Genomic DNA, 23,882 nt, shown 5'->3' on the forward strand with positions numbered 1-23,882 from the left:
GCTGTATATAGTTTTTCATATCTGTATAGCAAGTACACTCAAAACACGCTTTCATTGCCACAAATTGATTGTTAACAGTTACGTCACTTCTCTCGTTCGACATATGGCGAGTAATGACGCAAATAAAGAAAAACAAATTCATACACAATGAGGATATTGTGTGATAATTAACGAACAATAATCATGAAAGAATAATTGTTGTAATAATATAAGCAATTTTCATTAGTGAATGAATTGTCAATCGAAGAATAATACATTTATATATTTTCATGGAAAAGGACTAAGGAGGCAGGTAACCTAGGAATATGAATACTTCTTATTTACATTTATGGGGAGGGGGAGTGATTTTTAAAAAAAATCATTTTACGTTAGTTTTGTTTTCTTCTACGTAATATATAAGCATCGATATTCTAAACATTTGTTGCAATGTTGTATTTGTGATCATGAATATACTTTATTCTTTTAGAGCAAATGTGTGACGAGTACCTGGCTATAGTATATCTTAAATAGATAATAAACACTGATCGATTATAATAAGAAGAGATTGTCTCTAAAAGCGTTGATAAGGGGTTCGGACTCGTATTAGGGGGTTTATATCCCCCTTGATTTTGATCACACGATCTTTACTGCATCCAAAGTTGTCAATGCTAATACAAACTATTGATGCAATAATCATCTTGATATTAATTAAAATATGCCGATGATAAAGTAAAATATATTTTCTGTTCGAGTACTCTCAGTACTTTGACGATTTTCCTTTCTACTGGCGTAATGGCTACTGATAGTACCTGTTAACTTCAGCTTGGTTATAGTGCCTAACAATGGAGTAAACTTTTCATAATTTTGGTTTCATCATCAATTCTTGGTTATGTACTTGCATAACTAGCACGAGTAGTTTGTAGTAGGGAAAAATCGTCAATGTAAGTATAATTCATGAACAATATCGAGTAAACTCTTTTATCGCCAATAAACAGAGTTTTGTTTTATAGTGTCTTGTATCTCTAAATAATGTTAATGTGTTGTCACTCGTTATAATGAGATAATTATTTTCTTTACATATTCCGATGAAATAAATGACGCACCCTCCCCCATTGTGACCCCACCCTACCCCCTGGAATCAAGATTTGAACACATTTTAACCTACCCCACCTGAAGATGATTCCACACAATTTAAGCATTTCTGGCCGATCGGTTTTGAATCATGATTTGAAAAACTTGAATATAAGATATCCGAGGACGCTTTAACAAAGTTCCAACTTATCTGGTCGATCGGTGTAATAAAAGATTTCAAGTATTTTTTCTATATATTTTCTTATATGTAAATATCCTACTCCCATAGAGGCCGTCTCATCCCTGTGGGACATGATTTGAAAGAACCTGAATTTATCCTACCTGAGAATGCTTCAAATAGATCAAAGGCTTGACGGGCTGATTGGTGTTAGAGAGAACGATATTATTGATTTTTCTCTATATATTCCTATTTACAAAATTGTTCCCTTTTGCATCCCCTCCCTACTTCTTGGGGTGGGAGGGGGGGGGGGTGTCATAATATGAAAAAACTTGAATCTTCCCTACCTGAGGGTACTTCCATACAAGTTGAAGCTTTTCTAACCGGTCGATTTTTAAAAGAAGATTTTAAAATTTTTAATCTATATATTACTATATAAAATTTCGACCCCCATCGTGGCCGAACCCTCCCCTACATGATCATGATTTGAACATACCTGATTCTAGCTTACCTCAGGATGCTTCCACTCAGTTTTTCTCTATATTATGATGTGAAATCTAAACCCCCATTGTGGCCCCAGCTTACCCAATGGAGCCATGAGTTAATTTACCTTATTAGATGATGCTTCCATACAAGCTTGAGCTATAGTACCGGTATTAGTTTCTGTCTTTACCAAAGAACCATATCGCTTTCCGTTCCACTTCTTGAGATCTTTAGCCATACACAGTAAACTCTGAGATTCTCGTTCTCGTAATCTGTTGTGATTGAAAAAAACGTTTCACAGTCGTTGTCTGAGCTGTAAGAGTTATGGTCACTTTTTTACTTGATTATCTTTAAATTTTACTTTCCATACCACGATACGTGTTCTTCATATACGTTTATTTACAGCCAGGGACATATTTAATTTAGCAAATTACCAAAGGTCGCAAACCCTTTGACTCTTTGCTACAAATAATGCACGTAGTCTTAGTTTTTTCAACAGAAATAACAGAAAGAATGATGATCTACAAACCCTACTCCAGCATTTTTGGCATACACTGTCACCATTGCACACATTCTTTGCAAAGAATGAACCGAAGCTACTTTGCAGTACTTCTCTCACAATTGTACCATTTCCTATAGATGTTCTGGAAAAGCAAACGCAACAGTTTTCTTACGTGGCACCTGTTTCGAGTAACACAGAGTGAATGATTCTTGTCCTAAAACAAAGCGTACCAAGATGTATTTCCGGTTGATTGGTTTTACATGTAGGATATATACTTTTTCCATCGATATCTTTATGTGCATTTAAGGAAGAAGATCGAAATTAAATTAACAAAATGCACAATTCTGCATAAAAAAGAAAATGTGTTTATAAATGCGGTTAATTTTAAAAAAGAAAAAGGATGCCCACAGATGGAATCGAACCAGGACACAAAAGCATCATATGTTACATAGCTAGCTGTTTAATTCTATCTTAACGAGGCTGGGGGATGGCTGCCATTTGAAAGCGTTTTAATCTCTATACAAAAAAGATTTTCACTTTAATGTTCTATAACTCCTACATCATACTGAAATTGTCTTTAGAAAGAAATGGATATGATAGTATTGAAGCATATCTTAAAGAGTCAAAGGGAGATAACTTGTAAAACTCCAAATATTTTGTTATAAAATTTTCTTTTTATTTCTTTTTTTTTAAATTTCACCATTAAAATTTTTTTTAATGCCCAATCTTTATTCCGCATGTATTGATTATTATTTTGTTAAAATTTGGAAATAATCTTGTGGCTACTTTTTTTTTGTTTTACATATTTGCATTTGTATTACATATATTTTTGGTAAAATTGTGATATTTTTCTTTATAACAAATAATGTTAAGTTTTTCTTATTGTGTAAATTTTTTGTGATGTTATTGTTATGTTTTTTGCCTTTATTTATATTTCATATATTTTTCAATTTTTTTTTTTACATAATGTGCAATTTCTTCAGATGCAATAAATGATAAAATTAACGGTGATTGTGATGTGGTCTTTCATATTAAAATGTAAAATTAATTAAGATTATATGAAACATTTCTGCAAATTTGGTGAAATTTGGAGACATTTTTTTGGACACCCCATCTTCCTTAATTTATTTCGTTGAACACAACCTATCAAAATATCTTTTTAAGGGGCAGGCTGGTCCTGAAGGATATCTAGGCCACAAACCATGCAGAAATAAACCATTTTATTGAGAGAATGCTGTTTTCGCCAACTTTGAAGATTAATGATAAAATTGAAAGAGCAAAATGATAGGTTCAAAATGCAAAGTCGAAAAATTTAGAAATATGTACGATAGAAAATAACAAAAAAAATTTAATTTTCAAATCAAGAAAAACAATTCCCCTAAAGGTCGAATCAATTGATATTCACAATAGCTCTTTTTCAATAATTTTAAATATCTCCTTTTGGAAGTTTTAAAAAACTGTATTATTTTTACCCAATGATGCTTTCTGCCAAGTTTGGTTGAAATTCGCCCAGTGGTTCTGTAGAAGTCAAAAATGTTAAACGTTTACAGACAGACAGACGGACGCCGGACAAAAACGTAATCAGAAAAGCTTACTTGAGCTTTTTGCTCAGTTGAGCTAAAAACTGTAATCTGCTCAATGTCTGCATCAAAGGCGACCAGTTGCATAAGAATCACAAGATGCTTCCGCTACTTAAGTTTGGTGGAGAGAGGACCATTTACAGCTATGGAATTGTCATTACACTGCTTCTGCTTATAAACAATGTAAACCTCTTTTAGCATCTGAAATTCATTGCTCTGATTATGCATGCAAGACTGTTTCGTTCTTAAATATTCCCAGATGCACCATCCAAGGTAGTTGGTAAAGTGAGGGCCAGTATTACTTTAGATATGGCCGTGCGCTAAAAACCCTGAATATAAACAGACGCCGACACCGACGCAAAAGGGTATAACATGCATTCCCCTTCCTCTACTCAGCCCCCGTTTTCGTCTTTGTGAAATAAAATGATAAAATGCGTAAATGGTACAACCTTTGATTTAAATGTATAACTTTAAAATTTTAGATATCCTACCAGAAAATACGAAAATTGGCCGATTTATAATAAATAGAAGATTAAGTTTTAAGTTTAAATGTGATGCTTTCCAACTTTATGACACAGACACAGACATCGTCAGTTTTCTGATATTACATGGTTTTACCCAATCTGATACAACGTAACAATAAGAATATTTTCATTCAAAGCAAAGTCCGTCTCAAATCAAAGTGTTATAAGATATCATGTATACAAACTTTACATTCGTGTATTTTGTCGTATATTTAAAAGCTAATTGGGAAATGTACAAGCATTCTATCAAAGCCCACTTTCAGCTTTTTGATGTGTCTTTCTGTGTAAAATTTGTTAATCTCTTGCATTTATATATCACAGTTCGTATACATGTATAATACATATACTGTATCAAGTACACATTTGCATTATATTTTCCAAAGTCTTTTAATTTTTTTTATAGAATAAAACTCGGGGAACGTGATTGTGTTTGACGCTATTATTGCTACAAGTAGTAACCCCTATTTCTTTTATTCTTTATTGTTCTTTTTAAGGGAATTTCTTATAACTTCAGCGTAAAAATTCACACAAAACTAACGAAAGAAATTGCATTTTATTGTATATATATTAGCCTAATAAAATCTAAACATCACGGCAAACCCCAAATGGAACTGAAATTGAAAAAAAAAATTATATGACAGCCTTCAATCATATATTATACAACGACATGTTTAGTTATCGTTTCACGTCTTAGTTCGTTTTGGAGCCTTTCTTTGAATACCTTTATGGCACTGTCTTTATTTTCCCATAGCAAAAATTCATCTTTGGAAATTTTCGATTCTAATGAACTTGGGATGCGTTTATACGGAACACCACCAACATTGATGACAATAATGTCAGCAATTTCACCCTTGTATTTCAAGCTCACAGCAAGATCAATTTCGAATTGATGTAGATCACTGGAGATGTATTCTTCTGTCAAAACGATGATGACTTTTTTACTTACTTTAATGTTTTCTAAGATATTGTAAAAGTCACGTTTTCCGGGAATTGCATCACGAGCTTTGAAATACAACTTAAAGTCTCCATGGACTTCAGTCAATTCTCCAGAGTCGATATCTGGCAGTAGCTGTTCAATAACCCATTTATCGTCCTCATCTGCATTGGATATATAAGCATCAAATACATATCCGTTAATTGGCTGATAACCATTTTTGCTTCTTTCCGAACCCATGCACAATTTTTGCATTTGGTAACATCGGTAGAGAATCCACCATCGCTTCTTGTAGATAATTACGCAGACGACAAGCACTAGGATACCAGAGGCTGTACTAACCCCGACTACAAAATACAGGTTAAACCAAATACAGTTTATTTTTGTCCGATCAAATACTAACAAAGGTTTCCCCTTCCATGCATCGGGAGAATTACACACATAATTTTCTACATTTGCAATATTCACTCTAGTTTGGTTTACCCAATCTCTGAACCATCGGAGGTCGCAAGTGCATGCAAATGGATTGTTGCTCAGATTCAACATTTGAAAATTTGGGTTTTGTGAAAGATCTTCCAAGGAAGTTGAATTCACCAACGATATGGAATTATCACTAAGATCAAGGGTTTTGAGTGCAGAAATTTGTTTGAATAAACCATTGTTCCACCCAGAAATTCTATTGCCCTCCATTGTTAATGTCTTCAAAGAACTAAGATCTCTGAAAATCGATGCTGGTAGGTTGTGAAGGAAATTCTTCGAGAGACTGAGTGTATCTAATTTGTGTAACCTCGCAAACAAAGTCCCAGAACTATCACTTCCAATTAGATCTCCAAGATTGTTGCCATCAAGTATCAAATATTTCAGTGATTGTAAGTGTTTGAATGATGACAGTGGCATTATACTACAGCCGTTATCAGCCAGTGAAAGATACAACAAGGACGTCATGGATGAGAAGATGTCTGGGGAATTTTGAATTGTTTTCAAATTGTTCTTATTTAGCTCAAGGGAAATCAACCTTCCGAATGGAGCAAACAGTTCTGCGGCTAGACTACTTATACTATTGGAAACCAAATGCAGTTTTTGTAAGCTGACCAAGCCATTGAAAGCCAATTTGTTCACCTCAGAAATTTTGTTGGCACCCAAGTAAAGATTTTTCAACGATACTAGATTCACAAAGGAATTTTCACCAAGAGCTATGATTTGATTTCCATTAAGATAAAGTATATTTAGCGATGATGGAAGATTTGTTGGAACTTTATCCAAATAGTTGTCTGCAAGGTTCAAATTGGTGAGAGTGCGGAGTCCTGCAAAGGTGTCGTTGGCAATTGTCTGAATTCTGCAACCCTTCAAGTCAATCTGCTCTAGCCTCTTTAAATTGGCAAATGCACGACTAGGAAGTTGATTGATTATGTTATTGCTCATAAGCAATTGCTTCAGTACTGTTCCATTCAGAAGTGCAAATGTGGAAGAAGGCAATTGTCCTCCAAGTTGAAGTCTTGCTATATTTAGTGAGGTTAGAGATGAAGATTTGAGACCCTCTAATCCATTTTGTAGTTTAGGTGCCGTTAAAGGATTTAAGCTTATTGTTAAAGAGACAAGTTTTGTTAACGGCAGAAAAGCTTCATTTGAAATGTCTGTAATTTTATTTCTGGATAACTCCAACTTTCTGACGGGACTATTTCGCAGACTCTGAAAAGATTCTTTTGTGAGATTTTCTATGAAATTTGTGCTTAGACCAATTGTTGATAGCAGTGTATAATTTTCAAAACTTTTTGGAAATGTTGCGTTCTTGACTTTATTTCCCTGTATGCTAAGTTGCTGTAGTCCAGTTAGTAATGAAAGCGATGGAATGTGATCTAAATAGTTTTGTCCCAAATGCAAGAAAGACATCTTTAAACATTCAACAAATGACCGCGGATTAATATGTGTGATCCGGTTATTAGTGAAATAGGTCATATTGAGATTTGTCAAGTTGAAAAATGCATTTTCTTCCAACGAACTGATACGATTATTGTCAAGCCGTATCACTTTTAAATTCTGCACACATGTCCCAGTAAATGTCGAACTCTTTATAAGGGAAAGTTTGTTATTCTGTAGATAAAGTTCTTGCAGTTCGGGAAGCCCGCAGAGAGAGTTCGGCTCTAAATCCGCAATTTCGTTGTGCTGCAGATACAATTTTTCTACCTTTTTTGGCAGTTCAGTGGGTATTTTCATCAACCGTTTGCCTTCGCAGTTGACCGACGTGAGTAACTTATTGCAAAAGCAATGCATGGGACATGTATCTGTCCATGCAACACCAACTTGCAACAGACATAAGCTGACTAGTAGCACCGGAGTCGTATGCATCATCTAAAAGACAAACGGACAAATTAATGAATATTAAAGTGGTCGAATTTGGTTTTCATTGTGCAGGTCTGATGGTTTTATTAAAGATAGCTTCCCCATCATGTAGATCATAAGATAGGTGAAGGATTGATGATTTTAATTCTATGCTTGTTAAACGTTGAGCTTGCCGCATTTTTTTTTTTACTGCAGTAAAAATGGCCTTTTAATTTTGATAAAAAAATGAAATTTGCGTCGAGTTTCCATGGAAACTGGTCAGTATATAGACAATTTGACATGTGCATTTTAGATAGTTTAATAATGATATAATGATAGTTTAATAAAGTCTACATTCTGGAAAATTTTCGGCAAAATCCGTTACTATGCGTGCCGAAAAAGTTTAAATTCTTACAGAGAATGGCTCTGATTGCACAAAAATGATTAAAATCGTACAGTCGGTGAAAATTCGGGCTTTATTGGATTTGATCACGCCCCGACCGAAATTATCACCTCGTAGTACTCAAAGAATGATTTCGTATTCCTTAAAAACAAATTAAAAAACAGGTAAAAAAAATTGGTGTTCGAAATTTTTTTTACGATTTTGGCGTCGTTTCGTAAGTAAACGTTGCCACTGTGCTTGAATGATAAAAAGAAATTTTTTTGGAATACGCTTTAAGATTTGACATGAAAGAAAAGGTAAATTGTAAGTCTTATATATATTTTTTTTTTATCATCGGGATTAATTTTACTAATATTTGAATGAATTTAATGATCAATATCTGTGTGTAATATTCTAAATAAATAGCAAAATTTGGTGCACTTTGTTCTATTGAGATGACCCTTTTCCAGGGATATATAGGAAAGTAGTTAGTATACGATAAAAAAAAATTGGATATTTGACTATTTGAACCACTCTAAAGCAAAGACATCCGATGAAAATTATGTTCTGCAAGTATTGTAGTACACGTTTACATTGAATTAGTTTTGGATTAACGTGGTCTTCGTACTGAAAATAAGACAATTATTTCAGTTAGTGTCTTTTTTTTAAAATTACAATCATGTATATAGCCACAGGCACGTAGCATCAGGGGGGGGGGGGGGGGCAGGGGGGAGGCCTGCCCCCCCCCCCCCACTTTTTCTCGCAGCAAGAAATTTTTTAAAATTTACATATAAAAAAATGAATTATAATGGAGTTGGCCCCCCCACTTTTTTTTAAGTTAGTAAAAAATTGATATGAAAATAAGGAAATGACTAGTCAAATTGAATATTACCCCCCCCCCCCCCACGGATTAGGAATTTCATGATTTGTAGGGAGAAAATTTTGGTAGGGAAGAATTTTTTATTTGTTGAGAGTCCCCCCCCTCCCCCCCCCCTCCCCCACGGATTAGGATTTTGAAGATTTTTGGAAACTTTAAATTTCCCTTTTTTTTTCTTTTGCTTGTCAAGATTTTTTGGATGTGTCTGGCCCCCCCCCCCACTTTCAAAAACGATGCTACGTGCCTGAGCCATATATATTGAAAATGCATATGCTGAAAATGTTAGATGCTTGGGCTAGTGGTAACGCGGAGGTATTTTTGATTTTGTGGTCGCTGGATTGAATCCACTAAGTAGTATTTTTTTCACTTAAATTTAAACATGAACAGAATAGAGAGGTTAAGTTACATATATCTATTCTTCTGGTTTTTTTTAAAATTATCTTGTTTAATTCAGACTGGGTATGAGCACACCCAATATATTTAGATCTCTTCGTTAACACTGTACATGTACTCTATTTACACTTAGATCCATTGCACTTTGCTTGAACTAATCACGGTTCAGAATATCAACTACTGTTATACACAGAGTTTCCCGAATTTTTTACAAATCAGTTGTTACAGACACCATTATAAAATCAGTACAGTGTATCCAGGTTTCGAAAATCATATTGCGACAGCTAGGTACCTGAAGCTATTTTAGTAACAGGTACTTTCCGTCCAAACACAGGTGTAGGCGAAATAATGGAAAAAGGCGCTATACCTCTTTTTTGAATTATTTTATGTATTAAAAAAATAGTTGTTATTAAAATAACTTATGTAAATTTATCAATATAATAAATAAGAGTCAACTCTCCAGGCTGATGTGTACAGTATACACTCTTGCTTTTTATATAATATTGTCTGGATTGTATACTTTCTCAATGTTGTAATATACAATATGAGAATAAATGAATTGAATTGTTAGCCAAGGGTGACGATCCACGGTGTCGTGATTAGAGAAACACCGTGGATCGTCACCCTTGGCTGCAAGCCGTCTGCACAATTTATGGCAGAGCACTATTGATTTGCATGCAGATAAAGAACGATGAAAATAGCCTGGGAAAACCTGTTTTAATTTAGGGTATTTACGAGTATATAAATACCTAATCTGTCATTTTACATGTTAAAGAAAAACAAACAATTAATTTTCAGAAAAAATAAATAGATTGGGACCATTATTGAGCAGACATAAACCTGCGCAGACCTAGAGGGGGTCAAAGGAGTTGAATGTTCATGAAAAATCAAACTTATAAAATTCACATCAGAAAATTAATATGCCAAAAATAAGTACCCACCGAGAGAATATCTATTTCTTAATACATTGAAAAATAGTAAACTGCAGGTCGATGTCACATAATTTTGCATAATGAGACTTAAAATAATTTAAATATAACAAGAAGCAAATTATTTATTTTAAAATCAAAATTTAAAAAAACTTACCATTTCTTGTGTATCACAAATCTTGTCATATGTGCTCTTGATATTTATTTGATTTTTTTCTTTCGTATTCTCTCACAGCCGGATAATTTAATCGTCAGCCGTGCAGCTGCTGGAATACAATAAAACAATTCAATGTCAATGACGTATACTATCTGAATACTTTACTATAAAGGTTCTTCACTCATAATATTTCATCACCTACCTTGAAAGCGAGTCCATAGAGACTGTTAAACACAATTAAAATTGGCTCCTTTTTAGTCGGTGTTATAATGAGTCAAATGGGAAATCCTGGCCTAATTTAATGTCAGCTAATACATCTACAGGTCCTTCCAAAATATAATGCATATACGCATGCTCATAATGATTGCTTAATCAAAATAATAAGTTGTCGAAGAAATAAACTGACAATTTTTTTTTTTTATAAAAATTAAATTTGAAAATACTGAAAATGAACATTTTTAAATGTTCACGAGAATATACAACACAATTTTTGTATTATTTATAAGGATACACTCTGTACGTTTTCCACGTCTTTACTTTCATTTTATTCGCTACTGCATGGAATCCGCGGTTCATAAAAAAAATAACTAGCCGCCAGATGTCACCCCTAAATGGCGCTCACCAGATAAAATTTCGGATATTGTTTCGCAGACTCATTCGTTTAATGTGGTGTATTGAATTCTTAATTTTTACTGAAGTTGAAAAGCAAGTGTGTAATTTTTTTTTTATCTAGCACCAACCAGATTTCGTACTTATACTGCTCTAAAAATATGTGGGCTACCAAAGGTAAAAAAAAGACCAACTGGAAAGACCCAAATATTATCAATATGAAAACCTGAATTTAATATTGAATGCATGGACAATATACAATGTAACATTAAAAAGTGTTTTTTTTTAAATTGATCTAAACCATTTGTTGAATAATTTGTGTGTATAAATAGAATTTTAACTTTTTATTGTGTAAATGTTATATTAAAAGTTTAAAATCAAAGATTTTTAAACTTATCTATAACAAAAGATTTTTAAACTTTTAATATAACATAAAGATAAACATTATACGACTCGCATGGAAAACTATACTAATCGAAAGTGTTGATGCTTATAAAACGAAATGGAGAAGAAAAAAAAAGCAATCTTAAACTTGCCATTTAACTGCAGCATTCGTTTAATTCATAACTATACTAAAGCTACATGTCGCTGCCAGCCACGGCCATGCATCGTAGCCACTAAGCCCGTGTTAATTATTCATCAAAGAAACGCGAATATGTAGCCGTCAAATCATTTCATTGATTATAATTTGTGACAATTTATGCAAAGATACTTTGCACTTCAAATGACAAATTCGGAGATAGATTCCATGAAGATAGTTGCCATGGTATGTGATGCCCAGCAGGTTTGTGTGTCATGCACGGATCCAGACATTTTTTTTCTGAGGGTGAGGGATAATTGCGTTTGTCGGAAGAGGGGGGGGGGGGGTGTCCGAGACCTTTTTTCGGTAAATTTACTATGTGAATTTCATAAGCTTTCATAAATTTTTATGAACCCCACCCCCTAGATCCGCGCATATAATTCTGTACATGCATACATGTATACCTGTTTCGATATTTGACTTCATGATATATGATGACTAACGTTTTGTATTTCGATAATTTAAAATCGATCAACACACTTTAATGCCCACTAGAACACAAGAGTTTGAAAATTATGTACAGTGATTGTTATCTTTTCCCCGATTCCACTGTTATGAACCGTATACCCTAAAAATATTAATAATAAGACATCTAGCTATTTTAAAACTTATTTTGGTAATAAAAACTCTCTTCAACTACTAAGTTTTGTATTTATAAAACAAATTAAGGTGGGTTTTTTTCATGAGTCTTGCGATGAGTGTAATGAAATTCATCATTTTTACAAAAATTGCGAAACAAATAACTTTTCAAGGAAGTCTGACTTTAAACGATCCACTTAATCGTATAAAACAAATAAATAAAATGTAAAAAAGAAATATTTAAAATATTAGGGTTTCATTCTTACCGCTTTCCTTTTTCAAAAAGAAAACAAACAAACAAACAAACAAACTGAAAGTGATTTATTAAAATGTATTTTTTCAAAATAATTGAACTTTCGCACACTTTTAAAAAAATATTTTTAAAAACAATTTACAATTTTGATATTGAACGTTACATTGTGTCACCTCTGGATGATTATCATTTATACACATACATATATACATCATATTCATATCTTCAACGATTGCAATTAATGGGATGTCCATAGTTGTATTACTTATCATGATTTTCACAACTTTGAATCTACACTACCTGATGATACTTCCACACAAGTTTCAGCTTACCTGGCTGATTAGTTTCTGAGAAGAAGATTTTTAAAGATTTACTCTATATATTCATATGTAAAACTTCAACCCCCCCCCCCCAATTGTGGCCCCATCCTACCACTGGCAATCATGATTTTTACAACATGAATGTACACTACCTGAGGATGCTTCTACACAAGTTTCAGCTTTCCTGACTGATTAGTTTCTGAGAAGGAGATTTTTAAAGATTTACTCTATATATTCCTATTTAAAACTCTGACCCCCCCCCCCTTCATTGTGGCCCCACCCTACCCCCAGGTGTCACAGTTTTCACAACTTTGAATCTACACTACATGAGGATGCTTCCACCCAAGTTTCAGCTTTCCTGGCTGATTAGTTTCTGAGAAGAAGATTTACTCTATACATCCCTATGTAAAACTTTGACCCCCCTCCCCCCATTTGACCCAACCCTACTCTGGGGGTCATGATTTTCACAACTTTGAATCTACACTACTTAAATAATTTCCTGGCTGATTAGTTTCTGATCCACACACACACACACAGACAGGTTTTCTTTGCTGATGTACCAGTAAACTTTGTAATAAAATTGTATAGATATAAAAATAACAGATATTCAGAGATAAAATATTTTAATGCTATAAAATAACAGCTTCAGTACATAATACATAATAATTAAGAATAAATAAAAACAAAATCACATACACTATGTTCCCTCTAAGCAGTCCCTACCCCTACACACCAATCTCCCTGTTCTTTTTGATATTCTGCATCTCGTACATCAGCGAGTAAGTGGAGTTGAGCAGATCCTCGGTCGCTTTCTTCAGCCTGACCGATTCCTCCCCCACCCCCGGGATGTTTGAGCGCATGCTGTAGGGGAGGGTCATATCCTGGTATGAGGTGTACAGGCTGGAATTAACCGGCTTCAACTGGTCAGCCATGGAAGTGTCCCAGGCGTAAGGAAAGCTAGAGGCGATCCTTTCAGCATCAGTCAGGGTCTGTTGAACAAGAAAATAGAGAAACTTCACAGGAGAGAAAACTACTGTAAGCTATTCTTCATTATCAGCGAGTCTCTTCTAAAACAATATAAACCAGATATCAATCTTGAATTAATTGTTATTGAAATGATTTATGTTCACTTCAATATAACAGCCTGAAGCATTGGAAATAATGAAAAAGACCAAAACACATTATCATTGGTACATGTAAGATTACATTCACTGCTTTGTGCATGCAAAATTAGTTGTGAAAATACTCATTACTGACTGTACTGTGTGATTTAGTTTGCTTATATCCATTAAACTAGTACATGCATAGATTTTTGTTGTAATTTTATTATTGGTTGTGCAAGCATTAACACTCATCATCCTCCTAGCCCCCCCCCCCCCCCCCCCCCCCCCCCCCATTTTCTTCACATTACCTTTCCACACTTTGTAAGCATTTCTTTCTGACATGTCAGAGGTGGTGCATTTACTTTTATTTCCTCCTTTGAATATTACTTTTGAAATCAATGCATCCAATGTACTGAATAAATCTTTCATTTATAGAAAGAGGTGCACAGAAATGTGTTGTTTTCACTTGCTAACATGGGTCATGATCCTGATTTTTAACTTAAAACTTGACATTCACACAAGACATTTAGTTTATAAATGTGCAATTTCATGATTCTTGCTGGGGAAAATCAGTACATGTAGTAAGGCAAGTCTGTGAGTAATAGCAAGAGTTGATATAATGATCTACCCTTAATTAACTTTGTCATTCCTTCCTGTAAAGTATCATCCAATAGATTGCATTAATATGTACATGAACAATGGTCTTAACCTTTCTTTTATTGTGTTATCTGTATTTGTCTGCTACTGTAGATTCCTTATATTACGCAAGTACTCAATTCCGCGATTCAACCATTTTGCATCAAATAGCGAGAATATAAAATTGCAATGTCGAATTTTTATAATAGCTCAGGGTTCGACACTAAGGCACGTCCGACCGACATTGTCTAGTAAATGATAGGTCCGGTCGGGTTAAATGTCTGTGTACTAGCCCGACTGGTCGTGTGAAAAAAAGTGTGCACATACTTTTTATGTAATATTAATATCAATAGAAGTAAAAGCACCTTTTCCTAACAGGCTTAAATTCTACAAACCGTAATTTAGGTACAACCCAAGGACTAACCTAGAGGATGAAATGGTGGAAATACTTTTTGATCGGTAACTTCACCGGAATTTCCTCCGAACGAAAAGTCCAAGTCGCCCTGTTCACGGAGTTTATATAATTGTGTAAATTAACCCCAAGGGCAATAAAATGATAACTATTTCATTCTAAAGACGTCTTCAAAACTCAGTTTATGCCTCTTGTGATTAATTTAGTCTGTCTTATCTTTAGGGGTTATAAATACGGGTGATGCAACCACATGCTGTACAAAACGATATTTATTACTTTAAGGCTAGTGTTGATATAACAGTGAATTTGTTGGTAACTTGTAATTAGCTAATAACACTGCCAAATTTATGCTAAAAAAATCAAAACCTTTTGTTTACAGTTATAATATCTTTTTAAAAAATCTAAATCCTCAACATATTGATAATGGTTATTGGGTTGGACTAATGCCACCAAAATACACTAAAAAACAGAGACTGATTTTATTTGTCATTTTAGTTAACACAGTTACAAAACATTTGATCTGTAGAATGTATGAATACATCAAATAATTTAAATTAAATAAACTTGATAATTTTTTTTTCAATTGTTAGAATTTGTTTTATTTTTTAATCATAATGACTTGTTTCTAATCTAATTTAAATTATTAAAGTTTAAATCTGTGTATATCTTCATTATTGTTATGCCATTGTTAAGTAATAAAAGTCTCCCAGATTTCTTAAACTTCTCCATGTTTCTCTGTTAAGGAGAATATATAAAGTCGATCTCCCTAAAGTTTTGTTGTCCCTTGTCAACCATTGAATACTTGTATCATTATTAGTACAATAAAATTAAACCTTAAATAGTGTTTGAATGATTCATTATTGGTAAAGATAAATCAATACAATTAAACAGAAACAGGTATTTTATATTTTATGTTTGTCATTACTTTAAGTTTATTTTTGTCAAAATTGGTCAGGGCTAGTAGTAAAAGAGTCAGGGCTAGTGAAAAATTGCTGAGGTAGCCCGACTGGTCTAGTAATTCAAAAACTTAATGTCAAACCCTGTAGCTTCATTTACTTTATACATTAGTTCAAAAAGCGAGATTTCAAAATCCACAAGATGTGTTTCTTGCGATTTTACGCCGATATTAATTCCTCACGTATAATTAGGAATCTACAGTATTTATTGCTAAATATTCTCTCTCTCTCTAAAAACTACTTACAGTTTGCATTTTAGACTTGATGCCTTTTGAAGCATCTCTCAGGCCGATGTTTGATGCTGTGGGAACCATAGAGGGAACCGAGTTTTCGTAGCCCTTCATACAGTGCTGAAAGAAATCAACCAAGGATCTGAAGCATACCACTCCTACACATTAATTCTAATCATTCGGAGCACAGATCTGTCCTTACCCGAGATATAGAGAACGAGTCTGTGTCTTCTAAGCTCTTTCTGCGGTGAGGTTTGACACGGTGAGGTGACATCAGTGTAGATCTAGGGATACTGACTCTGTTCAATCATAAACAAATAGTTAGTACCAATCTAACATGGTTAATAGTTGGAAATTAAATTGAAATATTTTTGTCATGAAAATATATAAGCATTTCACTGGAGATCTAAATTTAAAAGATTACTATTTATACAAAACAAAAATTCTCCAAGAAAATTGATTTCACGAAAAACTTTTAATTTTTGACTTTGACAGAATGGTTTTTACCAGATGATCTTAACTGGTTTTTATCTCATGCCTCTAAATGTCTTAAATGAAACCTCTGGGTACCTTACGATGAAATATTAACAGGCAGTGTTTGTACCTGACAAATCGAGGGTTTTCCAGGGTTGGTTTCTTTGCAGTCTTCCTGTCCTCGGGAGAGTCGATGTCCTCCCCAGGAAGGAGGGTATTCCTCAAAGGTTCAGTAAACAGTCTGTCATTCACTATGTATGGCTTGACCTCTGTAATACAACAGCAAAATAACGATAGCTCTATAAACGGCAAAATAATGAGAACTCTATAAAAAGATCTATCTAATAAATATTTTATTTATCTGAAGCAAAATATAAACATAAAATGTCAGAGTGTTATATAATATTTAAACAAACTATCAAACATGACAATAAAGTATTCAATACCCACCACAAAAACAGGAATAATAAGTCCTTCAAACGCCGCTGTATTGATTTATTAATTTATATGATTTAGGTGGAAGGAAATTATTAAATTCAAATATTTTAGTTTGAGACTTTCCAAGATAAATGTACCTAAATTGTTTTCAGAGACGTAAAAAGACTAAAATAAAAATGAAATCATCAAATAAATCTCCCAACCAGTTCATCTTTTTAAAAAAAAACACAAAATGAAATAAACAGAAAAGGAAACAAAAAAGATATTTGCATCAAAAGCATACTTACTGTTCTTTTTATGTGAACTACATCTACCCTTATTGTATTCTATAAATTTAAGATACATACATATCTCAACCAAAAGTATTAATCATTAAAATACATATAGAATACTGTGGAATTATTTTCATTCGTTGGGGTCAATGTTTGTGGGTAGCCAAAGATGTCCTGGTTTGTGGGGACGCAAGTTCTATTTCATAAATAAATATTTAACAAATGCTTGTATATCCGTTCGTGGGGATGTTAATTCGTGGGCAAGGGTTACTCATGAAAGCCATGAACATACCGGTAAGTCCCCTACGAACAATGATGATTCCACAGTAACTTAATATTGTAATTAAGTTCACCTTTTATTGCCTGATTTGCCTCTTAATTCAGGTAGAACATACAGTTACTGTAAATTGGCTAATAATTATGGTGGTTTGATGTTCATGATTAATCATTTTTCCACAAAATTAATTTAATTAAACCTATCGTAAATACACAATTTCAAATGAATTTACTCAATTTCAAATAAACTGATTAAACTGATTAAATTTGGATTTTCTTGTGGTGTGAAATTAAACTAATCACTCCTGGTACTTTTTGAGCAATTGTGGAATTAAAACAACTTACAGTATAGTATCTAAACAACATGAACAAGCACATATTAATGGCATGTTCCCATACAAACTATTAATTAAGGTTCAGAGAAACAATGTACTTACTAGTATCCTGCAGTATTTCTTTGACAGGTTCTGGGTCTGACGACTCATAAAACAAGGACTCGGGTCCTCTGAAAAAAAAAAGCAGACACCTTGAACTGTGAACTTTTGACGGAGATGTGCTCAGTCAGTCCAGGATGAACCAATGAGTAGTTTTTGAATGGTTTTAAAAAACCTGTCATACAGAATAGAAACCAATATTTCTCCATCAATCAATGCCCTGAATACAGGAGACTGGAAAACTATTACATGTTTAACAGCATTCTCTTTCCACAATAGAGATACCGTATATCCAGTTTCAATAAGAAACTTTTTAAATCACAAAAAATGGCCGACACAAATAAAAAATTTACACAGCTTCCCCATTTTCGCAAATTTTGTGACACACGAAAAAAACATCATGACTAAACAAAGAATGCGGAGCATATGTAACAGTTTTATCAATAACTCATATCAAAGGCATAGCTTCCAAATTATCATAAAATCATTGCATGCAAATTAAACGCTGATTGAAACTTACTCCATGTAAAATCTATTAACACATTCATCCCTATTAAGCCGTCTGAACTCTCTTAATTCGTCAAAGTAACTTTCTGGGTGATTAGTGGCTCCCCGGTCATTGTCCAGTAGGGCCGCTATCCAGTCGTAGCCCAACAAATGGCGTGTCCCCTCAGGGTCAATGTCACTGCCTAGACTGTCCTGGGATGTCAGGAAGCTCACTCTGCTCAAGGACTAAAAACACAAAATTAAAAGTTGGTTCTTAAAGCTTGATTTCTGTGATCCAGGAATCCTATTGCAATAAAATAAATTTGGCATGTACTAATCAAATTTCTATTGCTGCTTACATTAATAATAATATGTAAGTAAAATGTAAACAATTACATGTACATGTGTTAGATATGTAATTTAAGGAAAAAAGGTAAATTATGTTTCAATTGTTTGTTTTAGCATGTTCAGACCACATAATCTTTTTGAAAAAAGTCATCTTGTAGCCTTTTCTTTTCATTCTTTATAAATACCAACATAAACTAAAAGTACAAAGAGTGACTATCTTTAACAGATACATACAATGTATATCCCTAACCTTTTGGAGACTTTTAGGTCCTGTAGTTTGAAGAATTGATTTTGGTTTGTAAGATTCTTGAATCAATCTGGCTGCCCTCTTATCATTTCCTGATTCTTGAAGTCTGCCATAGTATTGCTCAGGTTCTTCTACATCTACAGACTCATCTACACATGCCTTAGCAAAATCAAGTTCACTTTCATCAAATCTGGAGTAACTAAAATTCAGACCACTGTTCTTTGTCAAATCAACTAAATCTTCTCCTTCAACATGTACATTACGGTCAATAATATTTCTTTTATCCGATACAGCCTTGCTCTCTCTTTCTACTTTTTTTCTGGTTTCATTTTCAACATCCCTCCAACTGCTTGCCTTTCTGTAAGGAATGCTAGGATCATAGATTTTTTCTTTCTTGCTGTCATCCTGCATCAAATCTTTGGACTGGAGGCCTTGTTTTGAATGACTTGTTTGGTGTAGGTTTTCTTTGTTCTCAAGTTGAATTTGCTTTGGTTTTGATATCTTTATTCTGGATCGTCCGTTTTCTTTGGATGTTTTGATGACTGTTTCTCCATCATGCTGTTTTACACCAAATTCTTTTGGTTGTGTCACGTGATGTTGGGATGTTTGAAAATCTCCACTTCTTTCATGTAATGAATTTTCTGCCTTGGTACTGTTTAACTTTTCCGAGGCACTGGTTGATAACATTTGCTGTAGTCTGCCTTGTTTTGCTTTTAATTTCTGCAAAAGCACCTTGCTCTGCTCTCGAAGCTTTTCATCTATGTCCATTATGGTTTTTTAAAAACTCTGTAAGATCAAGAAAACACATAGCACTTAAACAATGAGAATAATATATCCTGATTCCTCATATCATATCTGACTGTCTGATATCAGAACCATTCTCTATTTTTTAAATCACTTGTCCGTCTGCTCGTGAAAAGATTTAAAAATAAAACAGGAAACCCCATAGTAGTTCTTCTCAAAAAGATAACTATAACCTATGCATAAAAAGCAGAATCAGTATCATCGGTATTACAATGTGCCAATTTACGAGAAAAGGTTCCGTCCCTGCTACTTGTCCGAACAAGTCTGCCAGCGTGCATGGAAACAACGAATACTGTCTTATCAATTACATTTCGCTTTAGCATGTAAAGAAGGGATGTTGCTTAACCAGATACAATAAAATATGATAATATTATTTACAAATAAAAAGAATGCAAACAAATCAGAGCTTACCAAAGAGAAAAATTGTCAGGTACGATCAAATGGTTTTACAGTGGCCGCCATACTATGCACATTGCGAACAACAAGTTGTGATTGGTTAAAACCAATATCTCGCGAGAACTGTCATGGCATCCTACAAACTGTTCCGCACTTTTCCAAGGAAGCTATATTCCCTGTTATGTATTGTTTTTGTTATTTTGATCATTTTATGGAGCTCAAAAGTTTTCAATTTGACTAAAAACATTAAAAAAGAAAAATTTCTCGTTATAAGAGGAACTGTCAAGCATTTAAAGAACAAAACGAGAGACACTTTCATTCACATTGCGTCAAGGGAGACAACTGTCTTAAAGAGAAAGGAAGGAAATGTCAACATTGTGATCGTGATTAAAAATTCAAAGAACAACCCAAATTTACATCCAAAATTTAAAGTTCTCGTAGAATCCATTAGCAGGAAATCTTCCATATCTCTCTGTTTTCATGTGATTTGTGATGAGGATGGAAAGACAATAGCAACTTCTGTTATAGAAAGAGCCGCACCATCAGAAACACAGGTGATATTATTCAAGATTTGTAATCTAATTCATTGAAAAATCTGTCCTATTTAGAACACTGCTCCTGGTTCTTTTTTCTTACAACGTGTTCAATGCCTGAATTCAAACTACATGTACATGTGTATCCACTTCTAATAATGTACAGGAAGGGGGGGGGGGGGGGGGGTAATGACAAAGACCGGGATTTGAACCTTGGTCCCTTTAATCTCTAATCAAGTGCTCTATCTATTAAGCTATCTGACGTCAGTATTCAGTCTGGTCTGTTTTTTTTCCCTGACAGGATTTAACCTTGCTGTCAGTTCCAGGGGTTGGCAAGTATACTGCAAATGTAACCGGATGGGAAAAATATTGACAAATCAGACTGGGATTCGAACCCAGGCCCCCTGAATCTCTAGTTAGGTGTTCTACCTAGTGAGCTTTACAATCTAATCTGACCATCACAGTTTCAATGCAAAGTTACCAGTTGGATAAGATATTGTATTATTATCTTCTCCCAACAAACTGAAAAAAGATACTTGACACAAGATGTTTTTAATATGTACAATTTTTTTAAAATCAAAATTCCTTTCCATTGTCATCTATTTAGTTTTGAACAGCTTTGAAAAAAAAAATTTATAAGTAAATTTGTCATAAAATGTCCCAATAAATATCTTGTCTGTATTAGGCAAACACACAATTTACATGTATTTCTAAATGTGGATGGAAGTGCTTTTCAACGAATGGGACAAGAGGTTTATATGCTTGGACAATGTAAACTCAGATTAATCTGAATGAAACGTATCAATTTTTTGATCACTCCTGATCTCTTATCTATAGGCTTATAGATTTTGTTTAACCATGAAATGGGCATTTCAATGATTCAAATAAGCTTATAATAGCTACAAGGTAGTATAGTAGTGGATATTTAATGTATTTTTAATGGAATGTTTACATTTAAATAGTACAATTTTTCTATAAAAACTATGAAAAATGCCAATTTTTGTAATACAATGTAATTGTGAAATTTACAGCAGAACCATGAAAGATCAATAAACCAATGTTGAATATCAAATCATAATGATAACAGAGCCTGAGAGTTGGTTGATAAAAGTGACTTATACACACATACACATGCTGAAAAGTGGTTGTTTTTTTCTTCAGATTATCATTCACGACATTACAATAATGACACAAAAGGTAAAGGAACAGATTTCCCAGATGCAGACCTTCTTCAGCCACAGTTCTAAATCTTACTATGGAGACCCACTATTTTTCCTGTCCATAGTATTACACAGAGTTATTCCTCTTGACAAAGTGATAATGCTGGATGTTGACTTGAAATTTGATGAAGACATTAGGCTGCTGTACAATATTTTTGATGAATTTTCAGAAAGATCTATCATTGGAATAGCTCGAGAGAACCAGCCAGTTTACAGACATTTATTTCATCAATATCGTGGAAAAAACCCTTCCACTAGAGTTGGCGCTCCACCTCCTGATGGCTTGACAGGATTCAATAGCGGAGTTTTACTCCTAGACTTGGAGAAAATGAGAAAGAGTCAAGTGTATAATTCTCTGATAGATTCACCTAAGACACTGGAGACATTGACTCAAAAGTACCTGTTCAAGGGTCACCTGGGAGATCAGGATTTTTACACTCTTGTTTCAATGGAACATGAGGATCTGTTCCACATCTTGCCGTGTTCCTGGAACCGTCAGCTGTGTGTTTGGTGGCGGGATCATGGATACAGCCAGGTGTTTGATCAGTATTACACATGTTCTGAACAAATTAAAGTTTATCATGGAAATTGTAACAGTAACATTCCAACCTTACAGTGGGAAAGGCAGTAGATCTGTAGTTATTGAAATGTGATACATCTGTGCCATATGAGAGAGAGAGAGTGTGTGTGTGTGTCAGTCCTATAAAAGAGAGAGAGAGAAAGAGAGAGAGAGAGAGAGTCTTATTTAATTTTATTTAATTTGCATTTGTATACAGGTAACCTGTTTCACTTAAAGAAAAATACAATAAAAAACTGAAAAAATAAATGAGAAAACCTGTAAAAAGTTTATATGAATTAATTTCTTAAACATGGACATTGATGGGTACCATATGCAGGATTTTGGCTCCCAATCTGAATCAAAGTACTGAAGTACTGTCGGGAGTTGATTTGATTGATTATTATCATTTTAAAATCAACGATATGTTATGCAAATTTTTATAATATGAATTCTCGAACTTTTCCGACAAGAATTTCGAGAAAACCCCATATGAATCATGTTATGTAATATTTAAAGATATAATTAATTCCATCAAACTGTGTATTAGTAATCGAAATGTTTCTAAAAATTGTACAGGTCTGGATCCAAGCAATATTGAACTCTAGTCTCGTTCAACCAGACGCTCGGCTGTCTCCGTTAATTTCCGACTACCAAGAGAGACTCTTTGCTTGTCGGAAATTTACGGAGACAGCCGAGCGTCTGGTTGAACTAGACTATATTGAACTCTAGTGTAGGAATACATGCAACTACAATACCAGTTGAATTGTTCGTACTATATAAAATCTGACTATTTTCAAGGTACATGTATTTATAGATACTTTTCTTTTGAAAAACAATGGTACAGCATACAGTACACCGAATTTATCTATTATTTTCAAGATCTGCGTCTTGTCAGCGGTGGTGATTTGTGCTTAGGTCAAAACACTGTTTCACTTTCGGTTTGCCAGAGTAAATGCATAGGAGAGTTGATTAAAAATCAACTCCCAAAAAGGAATTGGAGGTATATGCCTTCAACTAAGATGGGTACACGAGTTTAAAAAAATAATACTAGTTGTCCAATATTATTCAGTCATTACATGAACAACTTTGGGTGAAGGTAAGGGGCTTGTGAGTATTAATTAATCGGATCTAGAGGGGGTGGGGCCCCATCTCTGGAAAACTCAAATTTCTTTAATTGACATAGTAAAGTTACCAAAAATATGCCTTGGACCCCTCCCCCCCGCAATATCAAATATTCCCCCCCCCCTTGCCCCGGAAAAAATATCTGGATCCGCGCTTGTTTGAAGGTGTTCAAATCTAACAGATGACCCCAGGTTACTTTTCCTGATACAGATGGTAAATTCAGGAACATGTACAAGATTCCGGTTAAGATAATGCATCCATGTGACTTGAAGCACCTCATATAATGG

At 34.0% G+C, this 23,882-nt stretch overlaps 3 protein-coding genes across 5 annotated transcripts; 1 reads left to right on the plus strand and 2 right to left on the minus strand.

The window, feature by feature from the left end:
* Positions 1-4,873: 4,873 nt before the first annotated feature.
* On the minus strand, positions 4,874-10,783 carry LOC128188888 (leucine-rich repeat-containing protein 15-like). 2 transcript variants are annotated; one of them, XM_052860200.1, is made up of 3 exons: positions 10,511-10,783; positions 10,309-10,414; positions 4,874-7,600 (listed from the first exon to the last, which is right to left on the minus strand). In XM_052860200.1, exons 2-3 carry the CDS (start codon positions 10,309-10,311, stop codon positions 4,973-4,975), a joined length of 2,631 nt encoding a protein of 876 aa, XP_052716160.1. In that variant the 5' UTR covers positions 10,312-10,414; positions 10,511-10,783; the 3' UTR covers positions 4,874-4,972. The 2 variants fall into 2 exon arrangements, with proteins under 2 accessions (XP_052716160.1, XP_052716158.1); XM_052860198.1 differs by having other exon boundaries at positions 10,309-10,417; positions 10,511-10,782.
* Positions 10,784-13,255: 2,472 nt separating this feature from the next.
* Positions 13,256-20,269, minus strand: LOC128188889 (uncharacterized). 2 transcript variants are annotated; one of them, XM_052860201.1, is made up of 9 exons: positions 20,177-20,269; positions 18,965-19,747; positions 18,401-18,612; positions 17,884-17,951; positions 17,186-17,224; positions 16,591-16,729; positions 16,189-16,285; positions 16,002-16,106; positions 13,256-13,638 (listed from the first exon to the last, which is right to left on the minus strand). In XM_052860201.1, the coding sequence occupies exons 2-9, from the start codon at positions 19,727-19,729 to the stop codon at positions 13,375-13,377; spliced, it is 1,689 nt and encodes a 562-aa protein (XP_052716161.1). In that variant the 5' UTR covers positions 19,730-19,747; positions 20,177-20,269; the 3' UTR covers positions 13,256-13,374. The 2 variants fall into 2 exon arrangements, with proteins under 2 accessions (XP_052716161.1, XP_052716162.1); XM_052860202.1 differs by lacking the exon at positions 17,186-17,224 and having other exon boundaries at positions 20,177-20,267.
* On the plus strand, positions 20,260-22,628 carry LOC128188890 (xyloside xylosyltransferase 1-like). Its single transcript, XM_052860203.1, has 2 exons — positions 20,260-20,715; positions 21,856-22,628. The coding sequence occupies exons 1-2, from the start codon at positions 20,290-20,292 to the stop codon at positions 22,543-22,545; spliced, it is 1,116 nt and encodes a 371-aa protein (XP_052716163.1). The 5' UTR covers positions 20,260-20,289; the 3' UTR covers positions 22,546-22,628.
* The last annotated feature ends 1,254 nt before the right edge of the window (positions 22,629-23,882 follow it).

Source organism: Crassostrea angulata, chromosome 6 (assembly GCF_025612915.1).
Source record: "Crassostrea angulata isolate pt1a10 chromosome 6, ASM2561291v2, whole genome shotgun sequence".
Classification (NCBI taxonomy): domain Eukaryota; kingdom Metazoa; phylum Mollusca; class Bivalvia; order Ostreida; family Ostreidae; genus Magallana; species Magallana angulata.

Coding starts and splice junctions, on each gene's coding strand:
- LOC128188889 (XM_052860201.1), bottom strand. CDS start 19,729: ATGGACATAGATGAAAAGCTTCGAGAGCAGAGCAAGGTGCTTTTGCAG. Junction 17,952..18,400: donor GTTAATAGATTTTACATGGA/GTAAGTTTCAAT, acceptor TTTTTTTTTCAG/AGGACCCGAGTCCTTGTTTT. Junction 16,730..17,185: donor TAGTTCACATAAAAAGAACA/GTAAGTATGCTT, acceptor GTTGTATTACAG/AGGTCAAGCCATACATAGTG.
- LOC128188890 (XM_052860203.1), top strand. CDS start 20,290: ATGGCATCCTACAAACTGTTCCGCACTTTTCCAAGGAAGCTATATTCC. Junction 20,716..21,855: donor CCGCACCATCAGAAACACAG/GTGATATTATTC, acceptor TTTTTTCTTCAG/ATTATCATTCACGACATTAC.